General features: G+C 39.2%; 1 protein-coding gene across 3 annotated transcripts; it reads right to left on the reverse strand.

Annotated features, from left to right (window-relative positions):
- Nucleotides 1–1,133: 1,133 nt before the first annotated feature.
- On the reverse strand, nucleotides 1,134–19,459 carry ttc12 (tetratricopeptide repeat domain 12). 3 transcript variants are annotated; one of them, XM_058634841.1, is made up of 21 exons: nucleotides 19,209–19,459; nucleotides 18,138–18,292; nucleotides 17,894–17,915; nucleotides 16,121–16,198; nucleotides 15,895–16,016; nucleotides 15,385–15,444; nucleotides 14,826–14,897; nucleotides 14,401–14,461; nucleotides 13,956–14,144; nucleotides 11,319–11,388; nucleotides 10,489–10,577; nucleotides 9,969–10,137; nucleotides 9,435–9,530; nucleotides 7,348–7,411; nucleotides 7,036–7,170; nucleotides 6,789–6,881; nucleotides 6,061–6,129; nucleotides 3,465–3,566; nucleotides 2,400–2,499; nucleotides 1,955–2,183; nucleotides 1,134–1,741 (listed from the first exon to the last, which is right to left on the reverse strand). In XM_058634841.1, the coding sequence occupies exons 1-21, from the start codon at nucleotides 19,258–19,260 to the stop codon at nucleotides 1,672–1,674; spliced, it is 2,097 nt and encodes a 698-aa protein (XP_058490824.1). In that variant the 5' UTR covers nucleotides 19,261–19,459; the 3' UTR covers nucleotides 1,134–1,671. The 3 variants fall into 3 exon arrangements, with proteins under 3 accessions (XP_058490824.1, XP_058490825.1, XP_058490826.1); XM_058634842.1 differs by lacking the exon at nucleotides 16,121–16,198; XM_058634843.1 differs by lacking the exon at nucleotides 9,435–9,530.

A 19,459-nucleotide genomic window follows, 5' to 3' on the forward strand; every position in this document is an offset into this window, starting at 1 on the left:
TGGTCTGGTGTCATACATGACCAACCAGAGAAAATTGTTAAGCACTGCCGCTGCCACGTCAGCGTGGACTGTCTCTGTAGTGACTGCCCCTGTGCCATGAACAATCTTGTTTTCTTTATTTAAAAGCTGTAGCTTTTGTTTGCCATGGCTATTGTTTGCTCTGTGAGGTAACCATATGAATCATTTTCTGCCCTGACTGCACTTTGAGAGAAATAACAGCCACAATAGGAAACACTGAAGGCCACATGTACAAATAACAGTGCCACTTTATAAGCGGTGCTCAGGTTTTCGCCTGCCAGTTCCAAGTACCAGTACTGCAGTGATGATATGATGATACATTTGTATAACACTGGAATCCTTGACACAGCTAAGATATCTGACATTTCAAAACACTTTTCAGGTGACATAATATGCTTTTAAGTAATACTATTACCAGTCTATATTTGTGTGTATGTTTATGTGTGTGTATACATAAATATATATATATATATATATATATATATATCCCTGTATTTTAACGTTAGCAATAATGTTTCTTATATATACACACACACACACACACACACAAGAAACATTATCGCTAACGTTAAAATACAGCGGTGTATTTTAGGCTGAGCAAAGTCAGCTATACTGTATTTTCACAGGAGGTAGATTCCCAATAAGATAATTTACTCTCATTATCCTCCTCTTCCTCACATATACTTCACACTGGTATAGTTAAATTAGATTAAGATGGAGCGAGAGATAAGGTGACTCTAATTATTATTATTTAATTTTCTACTCAAAATTCCTCAGCTCCACTCCGATCACATACCCTGGTATACACAGTAGAACAGTATTTCTGTTAAAGCTGTTAAAAATATATCTGAAAACCTTTCGTCATAAAAAACTAAACAAAGCAGAGAAGTCTGAATCGGTTCAACCACATTCCTGCTCGCTTACTCCAGCCCCACTGAATATTCTTATTACTTTTTAATCTAACTGAGCAGAAGGTATCGGTTCTTTGAACACGCACATACAGATGGTGTCGTCCATTACTGGGAGTGTTTGTCCTCTGCAGTTCATTTATACAAGGATTAGATTTCACACTTCAGGTAAAATGCAGTTCACAGGTCTTATCTCTAATAAATGAAACTACCATCTTGTAAAAAAGATTTAGTTTTACTTGAAATAAGGTCAACGCTTTACACACCAACAGTTACATCAGTAAACACTTTTATGAGTTAGACTGTAAACAACTCGGCTGGATCAATATCAGTGTTATAAAATCCCACAGTTACATATCACTTTAAAAGTAACCTCTTGAGTTGTCTTAGTGATTCAGATTTTCGGGATTTATATTATAAAATGCTTCTAAACACATTAAGATGGTGCTTGCAATGAATTTCAAGCGACTGTATTTATGGTAATTAATGATATGAATTCACGTGGGCGTAAAAAACAAGGGCAAACAATAACATTGCTAATATTTGACCTTGTTTATGTAGATAAGTTGATTAGACACATTAAATAAATATTTGATTATTCCCATTACAGGCTTAGCTCTCTCCAGACAAAGAGATATAATCTAACTGTGTTTAAATATGTATGATTGAAAACTGAAGAAAAGAATTATAGCAGATGTGTTGCTGTTGTTTTTTTGGTTGTATGTTGCTTTACCCCGTCGATGGTTCATGTGATGAGCTTCATACACGAGTGCAAAACCTCAAAGCCGTGTAGTTCTCGAAGTTTGTTCAAGTGTCTGGAAATGAAGACAAACAGATTATTTTAGCTTCAAGTCGAAACTATAATATGGAAATTTATGAGCGATCAGTGCGTCGCATCAAGCAGCGATCTGTAACCCGAAAAGTAAATGTATGTAAATATAAATATTTTAAAACGACAACGTTTTTGTCGCACACTTTTTTTGCACGTTATTACTATGTATTTAATTTCTAGCAAACCATCAGGGCACCTGGGCTCAGATTGACACAGCTTCCCCAGAGCAATCGCAGCGTTTTTTTGCACAGCTGTCTTCGTTGCATCCCCTGCACAGAGGCGTAGCAGCAGCAGCACAATATCTGTGTTAAGCAGTCTGCTGGCAATTCCCTCCAATTCAAGGCAGTGGGCCAAGCAGAGTGCGGCATTTCCTGACACCAGTTCGTCAGAACTCGAACGCAGCAAATGACTCAAAGTAGAGAGTTCTGTGGGGAACAATAGTGACAAAACAAAGCAGAAGAGGATTCAATTGCACTTGCACAATAATATCAACATGTAAACACTGTAAACTCTACATTCAATTATACATGCACACGGACACACACACACTTGATTTGCATTTTAGGTCAACCCTGAAATATTATTCATGGATTAATGAAGGAGCTTGTAAGAGTAATGCTGACATGTCAATCATTCCTCACTTTTATCAGACTTCACCAGCTCCTCCCGAGCCAAATGACTGGCAGCGGTGCACACTGTCAGAGTCTTAATGGCATATTTAGTTGCAGTCTGCCCTGGTCCCTGGGTAGGCAAACACAGAAATAACAATGACTTTAAAATAGGTAGAGAGTGTGTTTGTAAACTCTACATTCAGGTCATGTTATGCAGCAGAAAGTGACTTGTAGTGATCATATCTGTACACGTCGGCACAGTTATTTTAAACAACAAACTTGCGCTTCATAGAAAGCAACAGTGAATGTTTGGTACGTGCTCTATTGTGACGATGGATATTCTTGATTGTGTTGTTGTTGGAGCTTGTGAATCCACCATATTACTGATCAGCTACTGATCAGTGTGTGAATGCAGTGCTGGGGAATGCCAGTGTCAATATAGAGGTTCACTACACACTTGTAGTGTGTTTACATCCAGTAGTTGTAGATTAATTTGGTTACTGAATCTACATATACATGAAGCAGGTCAAAAATGTGTTTTCTCCTCTGACCCAAACCTGATTTTATGTCCTGATTTTCTTATTGCAACTGTTTAAGTGACACAAGATCAGTCCTGAGGCCATGACTTTCCAGTGTGTGTGTGTGTGTGTTTGTGTGTGTGTACGAGCGAGTGAGTGTATGTGCATGTGTGTGTAGACATACACATAGACAAGCAGAACACAGCTATAGTAAATTAGTCCATAACAAAGATAAATGACATGATCTGCTGTTTAAATTATCCTATTTCTAACATCTAGAGGCTAATTTGTGTTGGTTTAAGTCGGCCTTAACTGGAGTGAGGTTATTCCAATTATTTGGAATCGCCTTACTCCAGTGGATGCAGTCTCAGCTCTTTATATACATGCATATATGCATGTATATAAAGAGCTGAGCTCAACCCTGGTCAGTCATTTACATGGCGAAGAAATAATCACGCTCCAAAAGAAAAATCTTGCTGTGGAAAATGACTCTTATCGACGTCCAACAAAACCCAGGCGTCTTGTGAATTTATCCATTCATACATGGTTCAGAAGCTGTGGTATGTTCCGTATGTACCTTCAGCAGCTGGCACATGGTCCGAACCACATCCCCCTGAATAACATGCTGAACAGCTTCAGAGGACTGAGGGAGGACAGTGCTCAAAACACCTGTGGCTCTCTGGAAGACAAAGAAGTGTGAATGATGGCACTAAAAAAGTAGACAAGAGAAGATAGCGTGAGGTAGTAGTAGGTAAAAAAAAAGATGGGGAAACGGCAACAAGATAAAGACAACACAGCTATGATGAGGAGACAAACGGTTCTGACTGGAAACAAAATGAACCAAAGTGTGGTTGTAAAAAGGTAGAGAATAGTCTTGGTTTGGTCCTGCAGACAAGGTCTTCAATCACACATTATATATTTGAGGGCAAAATGAATAAGTTTGCACATGTGAATGAAATCTAGAAAACAAAATGCACACTACTCGGTGAGCAAAACGGCCACTCGAGACTCGAAAATTTTAAGAGGGAAGGCACAATTTAGAGGGATTATTTTCAAAGACATCAGAAGAACGATAAGATAAATCAATACAGCTTTCATTTTCAGCAGTCGTATCATAGAAGCAGCAGGGAGCCATGTTCTCTGATTAACCGACGGTATCCTGCCTACCCAGCACAAAATGGCAGCGAATGCTAGGAAGATCGAAAACTGAAAAGCTCGTACAGAGGAGGGGAAGCTCAGCAACAGATAATATAAGCTCATTCATTCCCCAGCTGACATAGGGCAAGAGGCAGGTTACATGGACCACAGTACCTGGAGAAAACCCAACGCACACAAACACGGCAGTAGAACATGCAAACTCGGCCAAACCAGGATTGGTGACCTTTTGGCTGTGACGAAACAGAGATAAACACTACTCTGCCATGTGGCCCCCATGTTACATAAGTTCCGTGATATGATAAATACATACAAAAATAAATAACACTCTCAGCTCTCAGAGACAGCGAACCCTTTGGCCATTCACTACACACAGTTTCCATATCTGGATCTCCATCTTTTTTCTTTTTTCTTTTTTAATTTAACCTTTATCTAACCAGATAAAAGACCCATTGAGATCAAGACCTCTTTCACATGGGTGACCTGGCCAAGAAAGGCGGCAGCAGCACATGTCGTAGTTAATAAAAACAGGGAGATAACAGTTATAAGACAAACATTGAAATATAAAAGTGCAAGTAAATAGACAAATAAAGTGCAGGAGTTATAGTTGCAGTAAGAGTTTAACACAGGCACTATTCAATGGATTCCCGTTGTCGGTCTTTTAAGATAGAGCGGAAAGCTCCCAGTGATATAAATGCTGATCATTTTCGTTCAGAAAATGTGGAGATTATTCCAGACAGGTACAAAATGTCATCTGATCTAACGTCTTCCTTGGGCCATAACGGTTTCATTCAAATCAGTTGTATACTTTTTTCTAAGCTAAGCTGCTTACAAAGAGCCAAACAAGAGTGAAAATATAACCTCCTTGGCACAGGTAATAACAGTAGAGATTCTTGCACTGGACAAAGTAGCCAAATGTTGTTCAGGATACGAATAGGGCATGAGATTATTGAGAAAAGGAAAAAAAAAACTGTTCTTTTAGCCATATCATTTCATCAAAAGCAGAAGATTAAACAGCTACCTGTTCAAGGAGCTACTGAGTGAGCTTGAGTCACAGTACAGTGATTTTGGTTCATTCATTTTGAGAGGTAATTGCTGAGTCAGCAGAAGTGTAAAGTATCTACATGGATATGACGCTAAGAGATGAATATCAAACTCCAAGGTCCCAATCAGCTTCTCAGCTATCAAATGTGAAACCATGCATGGGAAATTAAAGCCTTGTCCCACTCTGTGAGAACATCAGCAAAAGTGTCTGAATATGCTGTATGTGCACAAACCCACGAGCGAGTGAACGCACAAAGAGTCTGAGAGCGAGAGGAAGCGCTCTGACAATGCTGCTCAGTTTTTCACAAGTCCCGATGCATTCCTCAAGAATAACAATCCTGTTCAAATCCAAAAACAAACAAACAATCAAACAGACAAATGCAGCCAAAAACATGACCTCCTCCTTAATTAGTAAGGAAACCAGAAACACTGATGACATCAGGCAACAAGAAGGAAAACCTGTCAGAGAGGCAATGAGTAAAAACTAAAAAAAGAGAAAAGGGACAGAGGGGTTGCAGTGTGGCATTTGAAGGGCATGACAAAGGCAGAGGTAAACTGCTATAACAGCCATTAGCACAAGCACCTGCAACTGGAGTTTTAATCAACTGTAATGACGCATATACAGGATCCTCTGAACAATGTGAATTGCTGTTCCCTCCTTTTGGGACACATTGCCAATGAGCTCACAAGCCCTGGAAAAGGCTCATTACTCAAGACAAATGTCTCTTGTTTTTGTCTAGTTATCCGAACAAACGACTTGTGCTTTACAGGATGTACACAAGCGTGGAAAACAAGAGCAAGCATCATCAACAACTGTTCAAAACTCCCAGCCATATTTTTCAAACCTTTCAACAAAGTGGTCAAGCATGGAAATAATGATGTGACTAATGCGATGCGTTACTCCATGATTTTTGTTTTATTCTTTTCAACCCTTCTGGGAATTATAATTTAGTGCTAAAATAAGGTTCACTCACACTTTTGACTCCTCCGTCACTGTCTCTCAACAGGCCTTGACAGCAGTCGCAGAGTGAAACAGCATGCTCCTACAAAACAGCAGGGACACAGAAGAGGCCAAGACAATTCTCACATGCATGTCACCTCTGAATAAGTGACATCACACATCGTGGATCACACAAATACTCCCTCCCCTTACATATTATGGCACCAAAGTCAAGAGGTGGAGGGCAATGAAGTACATTTACTCACGTTAGAGTAATTGAGTAGGTTTTTGGTGTACTTGTACTTTTTTTACGTTTTTTTACTTTTTAAGTACTGTACTTCACTATGTTTTAAATCACCTCCGTTACTGAGTAAATTTCACTTTGGCAGTGAATGATGAGAACAGGTGAATTGGCGTTAATTAAGGTCCCTGAGTGAATGAGAAAGTGAAAGCAATTTGTTTAACCCATTTTGGATGACACATTATGTGTTTACATATTTTATTTTGTCGGCAGTTGAATTTGTGAAGGTTTTCCTTTACAAATTGTCCCCTTGTCCTACTTTTTTTTACTTTAACCTGAGTAAATCTTTAGACCAGTACTTTTGCTTGTTCTTAAGTACAATGTGATCAACATAGTGGTACTTTTACTTAAAGAGTAGAATATTCCAGTACTCTTCCACCTCTACTGACATCACTGATAAGCTTTTTTTTTTGTCCACAGTTGTCCTCACAATACACCTCGACAGGCATGTCCTGTCTTACCTGGATGACTGGGGAAGTCACAGTTGAAAGGTTGATGATTAATCCAAGCATGGGGTAGAGAATGTCTTTGGATTCATATGCACTGCACTGTCTCTGCAATGAAAAAACAATTGTTCAGCGAGTTAAAGAAGAAAACATTTTACAGTGAGTGACTTATTCTTTCAGTCATCTAAACTCACAGTGAATTACTACAATAAGAAATGTGTGGCTTTCTTTTTTTCTGAATAGCATCAGTAATTATACTAACAATGGCAAACAGAAGAGTCTCCCAATAATTGGAATCGTGAGCAAGTTTGTGACGGATGATGTCGTCTTGAGCCAAACAGCCAATGGCCGAAATCAGTGATGGGAGAACGTGATGATTGGACTTGTTGATATTTCTCTGAAAGATAAGAAAGAGAAGTGTACATTTGCCCAGAGGCAAACAAATAAACATATACATACACAAACAAACCTTAATCATAACCAGTTAATGCCTAACACTAACCTTAACCTATGCACAATTCAAATCTTAGCCCTAAATGACACACACACACACGATATACACACAATATCTTACCAGCATGGATGTAAAAGGCTCAGTGATGGAGTCGGTCAACACATCCCTTAACTGAAGGCGAAATCTGTAAGAAAATGTGATTGATTGATTTATGTTAGAAGTTCCTCACTCTTCAGAATTACACAAAAGAACAAACCACGTTTTGAATCAAACAGGTAGATTTAAAATCTAACCAGATATAGGTGGGACCTAAAATAAATATGTGCCTAGTTCATTGAACACACCCACATACCTATATGGTCTTCTACACACTAAAATAAACAGACTATTTGAGTCATATAAAATCCACATAGCAACGAGTCTCTAAAATGTTATGGACTTTTTTCATCACAGCTCAGCTGCAAAGTGTAGATTCATGGTTGTTTGTTTGGTTGTATACAAATAAAATTGACTGGACTTGAGATGAGAGTGACTACTCATCTAAAAATCTCATCTGTTCACCCGTGACTCTAAGAGAACATTTGCATCAGATTCGGGGGAATGTTTCTGTTGATGTTTTGAAAGATTTGTAAAATAAATCATTTTATGTCACAGTAGAAAAAGCACACATGAAATTAATCACAGGGACTCTTGTCATGGTTAATTTTACTAGGAACACCTGTACTTTTCCGACTGTGACCAGTCAACCTGTCTACTGTCACAAAGACGTATCTGGAATGTGTCGTTATGAATTACTTTTCACCCTGAAACAAAAATATCCATAAAGAACGATGAAGACTACACTGTAACAAATTGATGCAAAAGAATACTAGTGATAACCTGTAGTTACACATTCATTTCTCACATATTCTTATAACCAGACCTGGTGTTTAATATTAACAGCCATAACTTAAGATAAGACACAAGCGAGGCGCCTTTTAAGTTTCCTTCGCCAGATACCAATTCTCAGTTCTCCTCGGATCTGAAAATCTTTCAACTTAAAGTTTAACTGGTGGTCTAGTAGGGAAATCAGACACTGAGTTGCATTTTAAAAAAAGGGGGAAGAGTCTGGGACAATGAGCCTTGCGCTGATTGGACAAGAGAGTGATACGTTACATTGTTTTATCTATTACATTTTGTGTGAATCTGAGCGTTCTGTGTTCATTTCTGAGGAGATTCAGGCTGAACAGGGTGAAGTGTCAAAGAAAAATGGCAACAACAAACAAGAAGACAGTCGATCCACTTGTGTCAACCCTGCTGGTCGATCTGGAGTAGGATTTGATTTGAACAGGTGAGCTTAGCCACATACATTCTTCTAATGTCTTCCTGTCATGAGTGAAAGTAAAACAAATGTTGTCAGACAAAATGTGGCTCCCATATTGATGTTCTATCAAAGTTATAGTATCACTCATTTCTCTATTTCTCCTTTTTTATTCCAGTCTGTCTCACGTGCCGTGGGTTCCCAACACCTGATTGAGCGATGGGGATTTTGCCATCATCAAATAGCTCAATTTCAGCGCTTGACCGTGTGTAAGATGGGCAATGTTTTATTTTGTTTTGAAGGCAGCGTTACGCTGCCATATTGTTTTCACAAAAAATACATTGTGCAACTGTTTTGCATATGGAGTTTTGTTCTTTATGTTCAAATAAATGGTAAAATTCAGTCGTGTGTTTTTGTAGGAAAGGTCATTAGTAATGAGCTGTAAAAGACTGTAAAAAACAGTTTTGAATGAAGTTTCTAAACTGTATCCTAATCTTAACTAGGATACGGAACATTTTTGTGGAGCAGTTGTGTTTGAACTGTGAACAGGGAAAATCGATCTCCCCATTACACTGCTGGATGCAGCGACTTATATCCTGCTGTGTTTGAGTGCCTCGGCTGCCCTTTCATGTCTGTTTTCATGAGGCGGAGCGGGGAAGCAAGTTTAGATCAGCCTTTTGATTTTGAGTGACATTTACTCTTGGATGCTACATGTTGATTTATTAAAGAGGCCACATTTTCTGATTCTCAGGGGACATCTCCTCTCCTGGTGGGTTTTAATGTGTTTTTATACACGGTATTTGGATCTGATATAGACTATGGTCAGTAGACTGCATAGCTCATTGATAATACAATGAATTCTGCCTAAAAATGTGTGTTCCTTTGTTTGTATATTAATAAGTCATACTTGTTTTCTGCTGCAAAGCTCTCCAGAATGTTGACTGCTGTGTTCTCTTCCCGTTGCTTTGGCCTTGAGATGCACACCATGAGGTTCCTCGCTAACCTTTAGAGAGATCCAATAGAGAAGAAAAGAAAGAAAAAGTACATCAGCTCTGTAAAATGACACATTATTATTATTATTATTATTATAATTTAGGAGTCTGCCTTTTGGCCCATGTGAAAATTAAGCAATAATGTGTCTCATTCTATTCAACTGCACATTATATCTGCTGCAGCTTACATTAACATTCATCAGACACACAGATAATGAGAAATCATTGGGCCACCATGCATCATTTGTAATGGTTTCATAATGCGGGATAATGTGTAAAACACAGTCCTTGAGATAATAGTAAATAATTAGACGACCACTTCTGTCTATATTATGTATCTATTTCCACTCCTGCTGTATTACTAGATTTGTACAAGAACAGACGGTTTGTTCCAACTAAGTTATTGCTCTGTGCAGTTGCATTTGAGGACAACACAATAAATATCTTACCTGCGCACATTTAGACTTTCAAAGGCCAAACATCTCCCGTGTGGCATCTGTGAGTATACGCCGAGTAATGCTAAACATTCTTTCCGTACTGCAACTTGCTCTGATGCAACCAAATGAACAACGGCCTGTCTGGCAACTGGGCACCTCAGTAACATCTTCTGGTTTTCACCTGAAAGGAAAGAGCGGAGTTATCTGGATGAGTGTTTACAATGTAGGAAACCCAGTCAAATAAACAGGGACTTGGCAAAGATATACTCTGTTGTTCATATGATGTTAAATACACACATTGTGAACGGCTGTGTAAATAACAGTAAACACAGATTGCCGGCTGCACAAAGCTTATGTGACTCAAAGACAAATAAAAGGCATGAAACGGGATGAGGCTAATATATCACACAGTCAAGCAAGTACACTATGCCATAATAAAGTACTTATTATATTCCCCGCTGAATCAATGAGAGCCAAAGGTTACACAGGCGAAGAGAGACAATGAAGTGGAGCTCGACGCTGGTCTACATACCATTTCCATGACAGATATTCCTCCATAATTTCAGAACAGAGACACATAACTGTTGGCTGTTTATGTCCTTTGTTTTCTTCAACAGGCAACTGTAGGGGAAATAATGATCTTTGAGCATTTGCCCTTTAATTGACATTACAAATCAAACTGCAATATTCCTATGATAATTGGAACATGCAAAGTACATTACATAAACCTATGCCTGAAATAATCAAAGTAGCAAAATGAAAATTACAGAAAACAGAATATAACACACGAACACTGATAAAGAAACGGTATAGGTTTTTTAACCTAATTTCTTTTATATTTTGTACTTTTTGGAGACTTTACAGAAGGTTTAATTAAAAGGAGGATGTACCGTGACACAGTGGCACTGGTTCTCTTTCCTACATGGCCCATAATATTTCAGTTGGTTCTGCAGGCTCACAGCAAAATGCATTTTTTTCCCTCAGGTTCAAACTCTACTTTCTTTGCACATTATGTTCTAACCTGAATAATGACATTGCTAACAATGGACAACACGGAAACGATGTGGCAAGTTAATAATAGCCTTAGTGATCTGACGGGAGGGAGTCATAATTGGTATCTGTAGGAAACAGCCACTCTTTCAGGACAAACACAGAGCCTTTGCTTATTCCGGGGCTCATCTAAATCTCCAGTGAGTTCATCCTTTCCTCGCTAGGCTATCACACAAACAAGCAGACAGAGAGGGGGCAGAGAGTGAGCTCTTTAGTTTAGGCCATCATTGTTTCTGTACACCCCTGTCTCTAGGTCCATCTGTCAAAGCTCCTCTGAGAACTGACATCTACCTCTCCCTCTGGTCTCCTTACCTCCTCACTGTGTCATTGCTGCTGATGATAGTAAAGCCATTGTTCAGTCTGAAGAGGGTCTGCCCTGTACCTGTTCAAAGAGAAGTGTAGTAAGACAACCGGAAACTATATATCATCACCAGGTAGCCTTAAGGTTTTAGAGAAGCACAACATTTGTCTCTCTCTATTTACGGTCAAAAGTAGGAGAGCGGAGAATAAATAAAATATGTTGTTGAGTTCTACTGATAATGTGAACGTAGAGCAGGGTAGTGAGATCGTACTTGTTGGGGTGAAAGTTTGTAATGTCAGCCCTGCTGGGATCCTTTGGCTTGTAAGTTATGTAAGCTTTGCCCTTTCCAGCTGAATGGCACTGTGAAAGAGACATTATATCACCAGTACACTTTTATTCATCTAAAGGAAAAAGCAGCAATGAATAAAAATAATCTGGCAAAGGGCAGTCAGTGCAGCAAACATGGTATATTACAAATAGTGGACCATAAAACAAAAGCAGAGGTATCAAATTCACAATGATGCAAGTTAATATTCGGTTCACCAATCTCTCATCTGTGTGCAGAGACGTAATGGAACATATAAAAAATGTCTTTACTACAACTGCTTTGCGGCGAAAATGGGGCAAAAATAAATAGTGCTGAAAGGGCAATTGACCTTGATACACTGTTCTGTTAAGCTGTTTTGGAAAAAGCTGCTGTTTCCGCCTCGTGACAATAGCTAAAAATGAGTTATATTAGCAGCATGGAGTTTTTCAAAGTCATTTGTTGGGTCAAAAACATTCACAGAAATATCAGCAACTGACAAAGGTGAGGTGAACAGACTCGTGGAGAGCAGGTGCTGCTTGTATTTAATGCCCTCCCTTCATATGGTAGAAGAATTAGTAAACAGACATCAGTTGCCTTTACCAACAATCGCATGCCAGAAATGACTAAAGCAATTACATATGATTTATATTTTGCAACTATTTTCCCCATTAATGTTGTACTTTGTAATATTTATGTACTACTAAGTTTGAGGTGCTCTTTTGTACTTGATCACAGATGTTGCATTTTGGGGTGAAACAATTCTAAAACAGAGACCAGAAAAGTCCACAGTCGTGTGTCACAACACCTGACGGTGGAACCACAAAACCCCAACATGAATCTACTGCCACCAATACAGGTGCAGTCTGTAAATCACAGTTATGAGTCTAGTTAGCTTAGTGTGGACACACTATATAGTTTTTAAATATTACACATAAATTGTTATTGTATTTCTTCAACTGCATGTTTCATGAGACTTTTTTGACCTGCTCATGCCAACAGTAAACACTGAGTAAACTAATATAACCAATCAATCATTAACCAGTAACTAATATAACTACTCTAGCTGAAATAAAACTGAAATCCCAGATTCCTCAAGCAACAACTGAAAAGCCCAGAAAGAGCTGCAGTGATGCCATGGTGGCTCTGTTTCTACTGGCCACTTGGGTTAACTTTGTCTTTGTGATCTTTTGTTGTTTTTCGGCATCACCGAAAGTTACCGTTGCTGCGCAGTGCTCATGTGCGCGTTCCTGTGCTCAGGAGGCGTAGCTTTGGAGGGGAGTCTGAAGAAAGGGGCTTAGACTTTTAAATTCAAAATGTAGCTGCTCTAACTGTTTTTCCAAGATGTTTACAGTCCCCATAATAACACAATTACAATTCAGTGTCTGCCTCCGTTGCTGCAATTTAGATTCATATACTGCATTGCACTTTTGCCTTGTGCACACTTGTGTGTGTGTGTGTATACTATTATACAGTCACATCATTCTCATACTATTGGATATAAAGTTATCTCTAATCTCCCATCAGCAGAGATGAAAACCTTTTTAACTCCACCATAGACCAAATCAATTCTGTGGGAAACACTGGTTATAATAATCCATCTGCAAAGTGGATGCTCAGGTAGCACAATTTGACAGGAATAAGTACAGGTATAAGCCTGAAGCATTGGAACGGACACCTGCTATCGCAGATGTTTGATTTAATTGCACCCATGACAGGTTCGGAAAGCTTAATAAAGTTGTGTTATCATCCCGCTCTAACTACTTGCTCTTAACACCAAATGGAGCTGATGCTATTTCCCCAGCTTCAAGCTTAGTATTACCCTTTCTTTTTTTCTTTTTAATAAAACAAATCATGGTTTATAACAACATTACTTGGGTGAGGGCACAACTGTCAGCGCTGGCTTAGAATAGCCCACTCATCATTTTAGCAGCCAAATTATATGAGCAATTACAGGCCTTGGGAATGTCTAATTCTGCTAATTGAAATAACGTGAAACAGTTAAATCTCCCCATGATGCACTGTGACGAAGCACACTAATTACATTTTGCTCTGTATGTTATTTCGTAGCATTACATACAGTAATGAATCCTCTCTACAGTTCCAGTCTCAACAATCTCTGTGCTTTTAGTAAAAATGAATGCTTGGACCACGGTTATTATACAGACAGAAACAAACGATCGCTTTCAACCGTGATTCTCCTGTTGGTTGATCTCTTGCGCCTATTTGAGCCCCAAAAAATGGAAATTGGTGATCTAGAGAAACCTGTTATTGAATAAAGAGTGGCAGGAAGAGATTAGAGGAGAGAGGTAATTGTGTGAAATCCATCCCAGAGGACACTCACAGTCAATAACTGTTTCCAGCAGAATCTGTAATCCTCCACAGTAAAACAGAGGGATCTGACCAGGCCTTGACAGCTTCTCGAGCAGTTGAGGCACTGCTGTGCCCTTCCCCTCTCCCTTGTCAAACTCTTGCTTTGCATTCATCTCCTGAGTCTCTCTCTTCTCCTCCAAATCTACCCGGGTCAGGTATTCTGTATCAACAAAACAAAGGTAATATACAAGAAGAAGATAAAAAAAACCTGTAACTGATTTTGACAGAAATGTATTCCAGAACAGTAACTTAAAGTGTAGTGAAAGTCTCCTGACATGACCCTGGCTGAGCCACCTTCAGTATGTAGAGAAATATGTTCAATAATTGTTTAGGTATTTTCACAGCAAAAAAAGACGAGAGTAACTACATTTTTTGTAGACAAAAAAAAAAACATTTTACTGCTGTTCTTCTTTTACCTTTCATCATTTTCTCTCTTCCAGGTTCAATTTCCACTATCTTTTCAAAGCAATGTCTTGACTGCAAAAAATGAAAGAGAAAAAATTGGTTTGACTCACTGAAAATCAATATGATTCTCATCCGTCCAAAAGCCAACAATATCTCACCTGTGTTGTATAGTATATAAGAAACTATCATTTACAGTACAGATAAAACAAGGTTCAAGACAAACCTAAACAGATTGTACACGGGATTGCTGAGACTGGGGCTGCTTATATGCAACACACTGTAATAACGTCATAATTATAATTACCAGTGTTCTATATGCCCGCCATACAACTTCTTTAATCCCTGCTATAATGAGATGAGATTCCAAGTGTAGCCATGCATGACAGGAATGTGTAAATAAAATACTGGCATAATCAGATATAATATCTTTGCTCACCTCATTATATTCCCTCAGTTCCAGATGTGCTTTGCCCATGTGCAAGTAAGCCTTTGTGCACCTCTCATTGCACTGGTGGAGAGAAAGTGATCATGGGGGGTGTTATTAGTTGATTAGTTAATCAGCAGCTCATCTCTGTATGGCGATTGAACATAACTGTGCTGATAAGGCTAGCAGAATAGGAACAAAGCTTTGATTGTGTGATAGTGAAATGATTACATTATGATTTAAAATAGCGGCTTTATAATCACAATTTGACGCTGAAGTGACCTGGTGGGGAAAAAACCCCTGTTCAAATTTATACCTGGATGTTTTCATCACACCTTCCTCCACCGACTATGTATCCTGTGTCTATTACCACATTTGTGAGTTTACTTCAGGACAAAGCACAATCCACTGTTTACCTATTCAACCCAGTCTAACACACACACACACACACACACACACACATATGGTGCATCTCCTCTGAGCTCCCAGGTTCACAGAGAACTGCACTTATGATGACAATGAAAAATGAGGGAGTAACTGAGTGACCCACATGTTCCCAGCACAACCTCACCTTCAGGGCCCGCTCACAGTCACCGATGGCCTCCTTGTACTTCCTTAGCTTGATGTAGGCCTAATTAGATCAAGACATTAAACAGCAAGTGGTTACAAGGCATAAAATGATCTAAACATTTTTCAGGGCCCATTTCGACTTCTTTGAATCCAGCTATTTCTGTAACATCCTGAGTAGTCTTGCGTTCTGTTTCCTGTTTTATTTTGAAATAATTACCATTGCCTCTGGTTCCAGTGTCTGCTTCCCTTTATCATTATCCCTCCACCTGTGTATTTAGTCTGCGTGTTTCCTGTGTCTGTTGCCAGTCCGTCTTGTCTGCCGACCAGTAAGCGTCCTTGGTCGGATCAAGAACTAACTAAGATCGGTTACTAGTAGACCTCTTTTGTATTTCTGTATCTTTTGTTGCCTTGTGCTTTTTTGGAAACCTGTTTTACTCGAGACCAGTAAAAGGGTTTTTTCTGTTCAAGTTGTGCTTTTGAGACCACATGCAGTGTTAGTTCAGCCTGATACCTGTGCTCTGTTGGTGTACAGTTGCAGCATGTCCCGCAATTCAGCCATGCCGTCGCTGTAATACTTCACCGCCGTTTCGTAGTCCTCTTGGGCGTAAGCTTCATTCCCCTTGCCTTTGAGAGCTGTAGTGAGTCGGACAGGACCACATTTAGAATGATATGTTGAAAGCCAAACAGAGCACAAATAAATTGCAGCAGTTGTGCTACATCTTTGTGGAATCACATACCGAGTGCCTTTTTTTCTTTAGCTACCCGCCGTAGTTTCCTGTCTTCAGCATCATTCTCTATCATTTTCATGAAACTCGCTAAGAAAAAAAAAAACTTGTCAGCATTGGGAAAAAGGATTTTTAAAGATAGGCTAAATCTGACCATCAATTTATTTCTGAAAGTCTGGGGTGTGATAACTGTAGAGCTCTCCACAGGGCACTGACTGTGTGTTGTTGCTAAAATGTTCTCTAAAAGACAGCTATTTCTTGGATACCAATTGGCGGTAGTTTAAAAATCCATCTCCTCAGCCTCTAGGACCTAATTTATTTTTCTTACTCACTATGATGTATTCAATGTTAGTATTTCCACATGCCTTTTGTACGTATGAAAGGTTCTCATCAACAACTTTGCTTTTATTGTTGACCTAACTTCATAACAAAAACAAAAACAAAAAAAAATGAAAAGAAGTATTGGAAAGTTCTATTGTGCTTGGGCAAGTTGCATGTGTATAAAATGAAATGCATGGTAAATACCACTTTTTAAGATTACCAAAAAGACTATTCAGAATAAAATAGTACTCCTATAGAGCTGGCTCTTCTTTGTGGGGGCTGCTGCCACATTATCCAGTGTCCAAGTCTATCTATGTTGTACCTTGGTGTTCTGAGCAGTCAATACCTCATGCCTCCTATTGGCGAAGCATTGTGAGAGAAGCATTCATATCCTCTAATCCACATTGATAAGCTCTTCCACTGCAACAAAGTGGTGGTTTAATAACCGATTGAAAATTCACTTCATACTTTTTCTCAACCAAATAAACTGTCCGGTGGCAAGTGGCAGACAGCAAAAGACACATCCGGGCCACTTTAATGCCAAGGACGCGTCTTTTGCTGCATGTCTCTTCCTACTGTGGCGCACCGTGACTCATCGACCTGTCAAACGGGCACGGTTGATTAAAAAACTCATTGTTGTATGTGCAGTAAACTTCAGAGTAGAGACATAAAAATGGGCCCCCGAATGCTATTAGAGACTGCACTCTAAAATGATGCAGTGTAGCACAGGAATGACCCTCCTTGCCTTTAACAAAATCAGGTGTAAGTTATTGTCATTGCACTGGTCAAAATGACTAGAGTGACATAAGTCAGGACAGGCTGCTTAGTCACACTCGGTGAAGCGAGTGAAAAGCCTTCTCATTCACGATCCTGTGTGTGTGTAACTATAGAATCACAGAAAAATACAGATCACAGAAAAAAAATACTTACAATTCTGACTACTTATACAAAGATAGAGGAATATTTTGTCTGGAGATAAGTGTATTTTCTTGTTTTGAATTTATTTTTTTTATAAATCCCACGCTGACAGGTAACATAAGTAGCTGGGGTAGAGCAGCCTTCATCTTTTCGGTCTATTTCTTTTGTGCAGAATGCTGCTATAAGAATGTGTGTTTTAATACTAACTAACTAACAAACATGCTGAGCATTCTGTTGACATGCACAATGAGAAGATATAGAGTTACAGCCATGTAATCTGCGTCCACAAACACAACTGGAAAGGTGAGTACTCAAGTACAGCTGTCAGTGTAAACAGGAAGCTGATTCTTTCCTTATCTACTAATTACAAACGACAATATTGAAAAGTAAGGGCAAGGATTTCCGCAATGAGGTGAAACATGAAGTTTTTCACTCACTACTGACACAACTTTCAAAGCTAAACAGTGTGTTGTCAAACGTCTCAGGTTTCAAAACGTTTCAATTCATGGCAGGGGACTACAGACATTTATTTTCATGATTGCTCACCTGGACATTCACTCTGTGGACTCTGTAAAACAAGGGGGAGAAAAGCTATTAGAACAACGTTAAGGAAAAAGTCTCTTCCAAGTCACATTGTCCTTTTCCCAGGTCAAGAGAGGGCAAAGTAGACAGCTAGAGGAGAAGTCACCAGTTGTTCATACTGTATACAAAGGAGGCACAGAGGCTGAGAAAGAGTGAGACAGAGTGTGTGTGTGTGTGTGTGTGTGTGTGTGTGTGTGAGTGTCTTTACAGGAGAAGGCTGGGGTGGTGGCCGTGTGTTGATTGTAGTCTTGTTAACTTGTGTTCTGCTGGGTTTATCCAAGGCAGCAATGTAGCAATCAGCTTCCTCCATTGCTTTTTGCCTGATTTCAACATCAGAGGAGTTCAAATCCTTCACCAGTCCACCTGAAAGGATATGGTGACCTTCAATACAATACAATACATGCAGTGATTGTATACTCCGTGTGTCAACATATAGGGCTGTAAATATACATTCATTTTTACTACTATTTGACATGCTGCTTTCATTTGCCTGGACTTGTTGAGATCAGACAACCGACCGAGTTGATCGAAAGACACGTTTATCTCACACATGAATCACTTTGGTTCTTGACAAGTTCTCCTGGCCGGCCCAATGCATGCCCAAGACGAGATTGGGATTTACCTATCTGGTCTATAGGCAAGTTCCTGTTCAGTTTAGCATTAGGTGTTCTGTGTAGCAGCTATGACACTACATGGTGTCATTTTCTTTCATGCACAGGTGTCATTCACTACTGTGCTGCAACAGCAACGCGGGAGAGTGACAACCCCATATTCCACCACTTGCAGTAGTTATGGCTCATATTATGGGCTACTTGAGCTACTTTCTTGTTAGAAATGTCCCCAAATATGGTTGTGCTATTATTGACACAACATTTACAGTAAACAATGTGCACATGGGCAAATGTGTTCTCCCTCTTTGCTTAGTCGGATCCAGGGAGTATTTTTTATTTTATTTTTTTTAAATACAGTATTTTATTTTGGAACATACATTTTAATGTATTTTCTTCATGCATGGAATATATATATAGCAAACAAGTCCATTAAAGCAGACTCCTTCCTCAACTTTACATATATATATCTATATACATAGATATATATATATCTATATACATATATAAAGATATAGATATATATAGATATAGATATAGATAGATAGATAGATTGTTTGTTTCAACATCATTGGGCTGTCTGAATTTCAGTGAGCTGGAGAATCTATCTGGAGCTCACGCACACGCCTGTTTAGCCTTAGCAAGCTAAGCTTAACGACAGAAATACTCACTTATTTCGTCAACATTCTTCAAAAAACTCTCGAACTCGTCACGTTTCTCCATCTCAAAAGGCTGCTTTTATTAACCCCACTTTGTTCCAGCTGCTTCTTCTTTGGAGCTCGTTGTCGTCTGTTTATTTGTTGCCTATTTGTGTGTGTGTGGCGTTCTTATTCGTAAGTATCGACTCTGGGTCACCGTGGTAACGAGAAGCGAGACCAGGCAACTGCCTGTAATGGATGATGCAATCCAGAGGGGGGCGGTA

The sequence above is a fragment of the Solea solea genome, chromosome 7 (assembly GCF_958295425.1).
Source record: "Solea solea chromosome 7, fSolSol10.1, whole genome shotgun sequence".
Classification (NCBI taxonomy): Eukaryota; Metazoa; Chordata; class Actinopteri; order Pleuronectiformes; family Soleidae; genus Solea; species Solea solea.

What these genes read in the sequence shown, in the direction of transcription:
- ttc12 (XM_058634841.1), bottom strand. Translation starts at nt 19,260, where the DNA reads ATGGAGAAACGTGACGAGTTCGAGAGTTTTTTGAAGAATGTTGACGAA. An exon ending in AAGAGAGAAAATGATGAAAG is followed by an intron (nt 14,145 to 14,400) that starts GTAAAAGAAGAA and finishes TTGTTGATACAG; the next exon opens with AATACCTGACCCGGGTAGAT. An exon ending in GCTGGTGAAGTCTGATAAAA is followed by an intron (nt 2,184 to 2,399) that starts GTGAGGAATGAT and finishes TGTTCCCCACAG; the next exon opens with AACTCTCTACTTTGAGTCAT.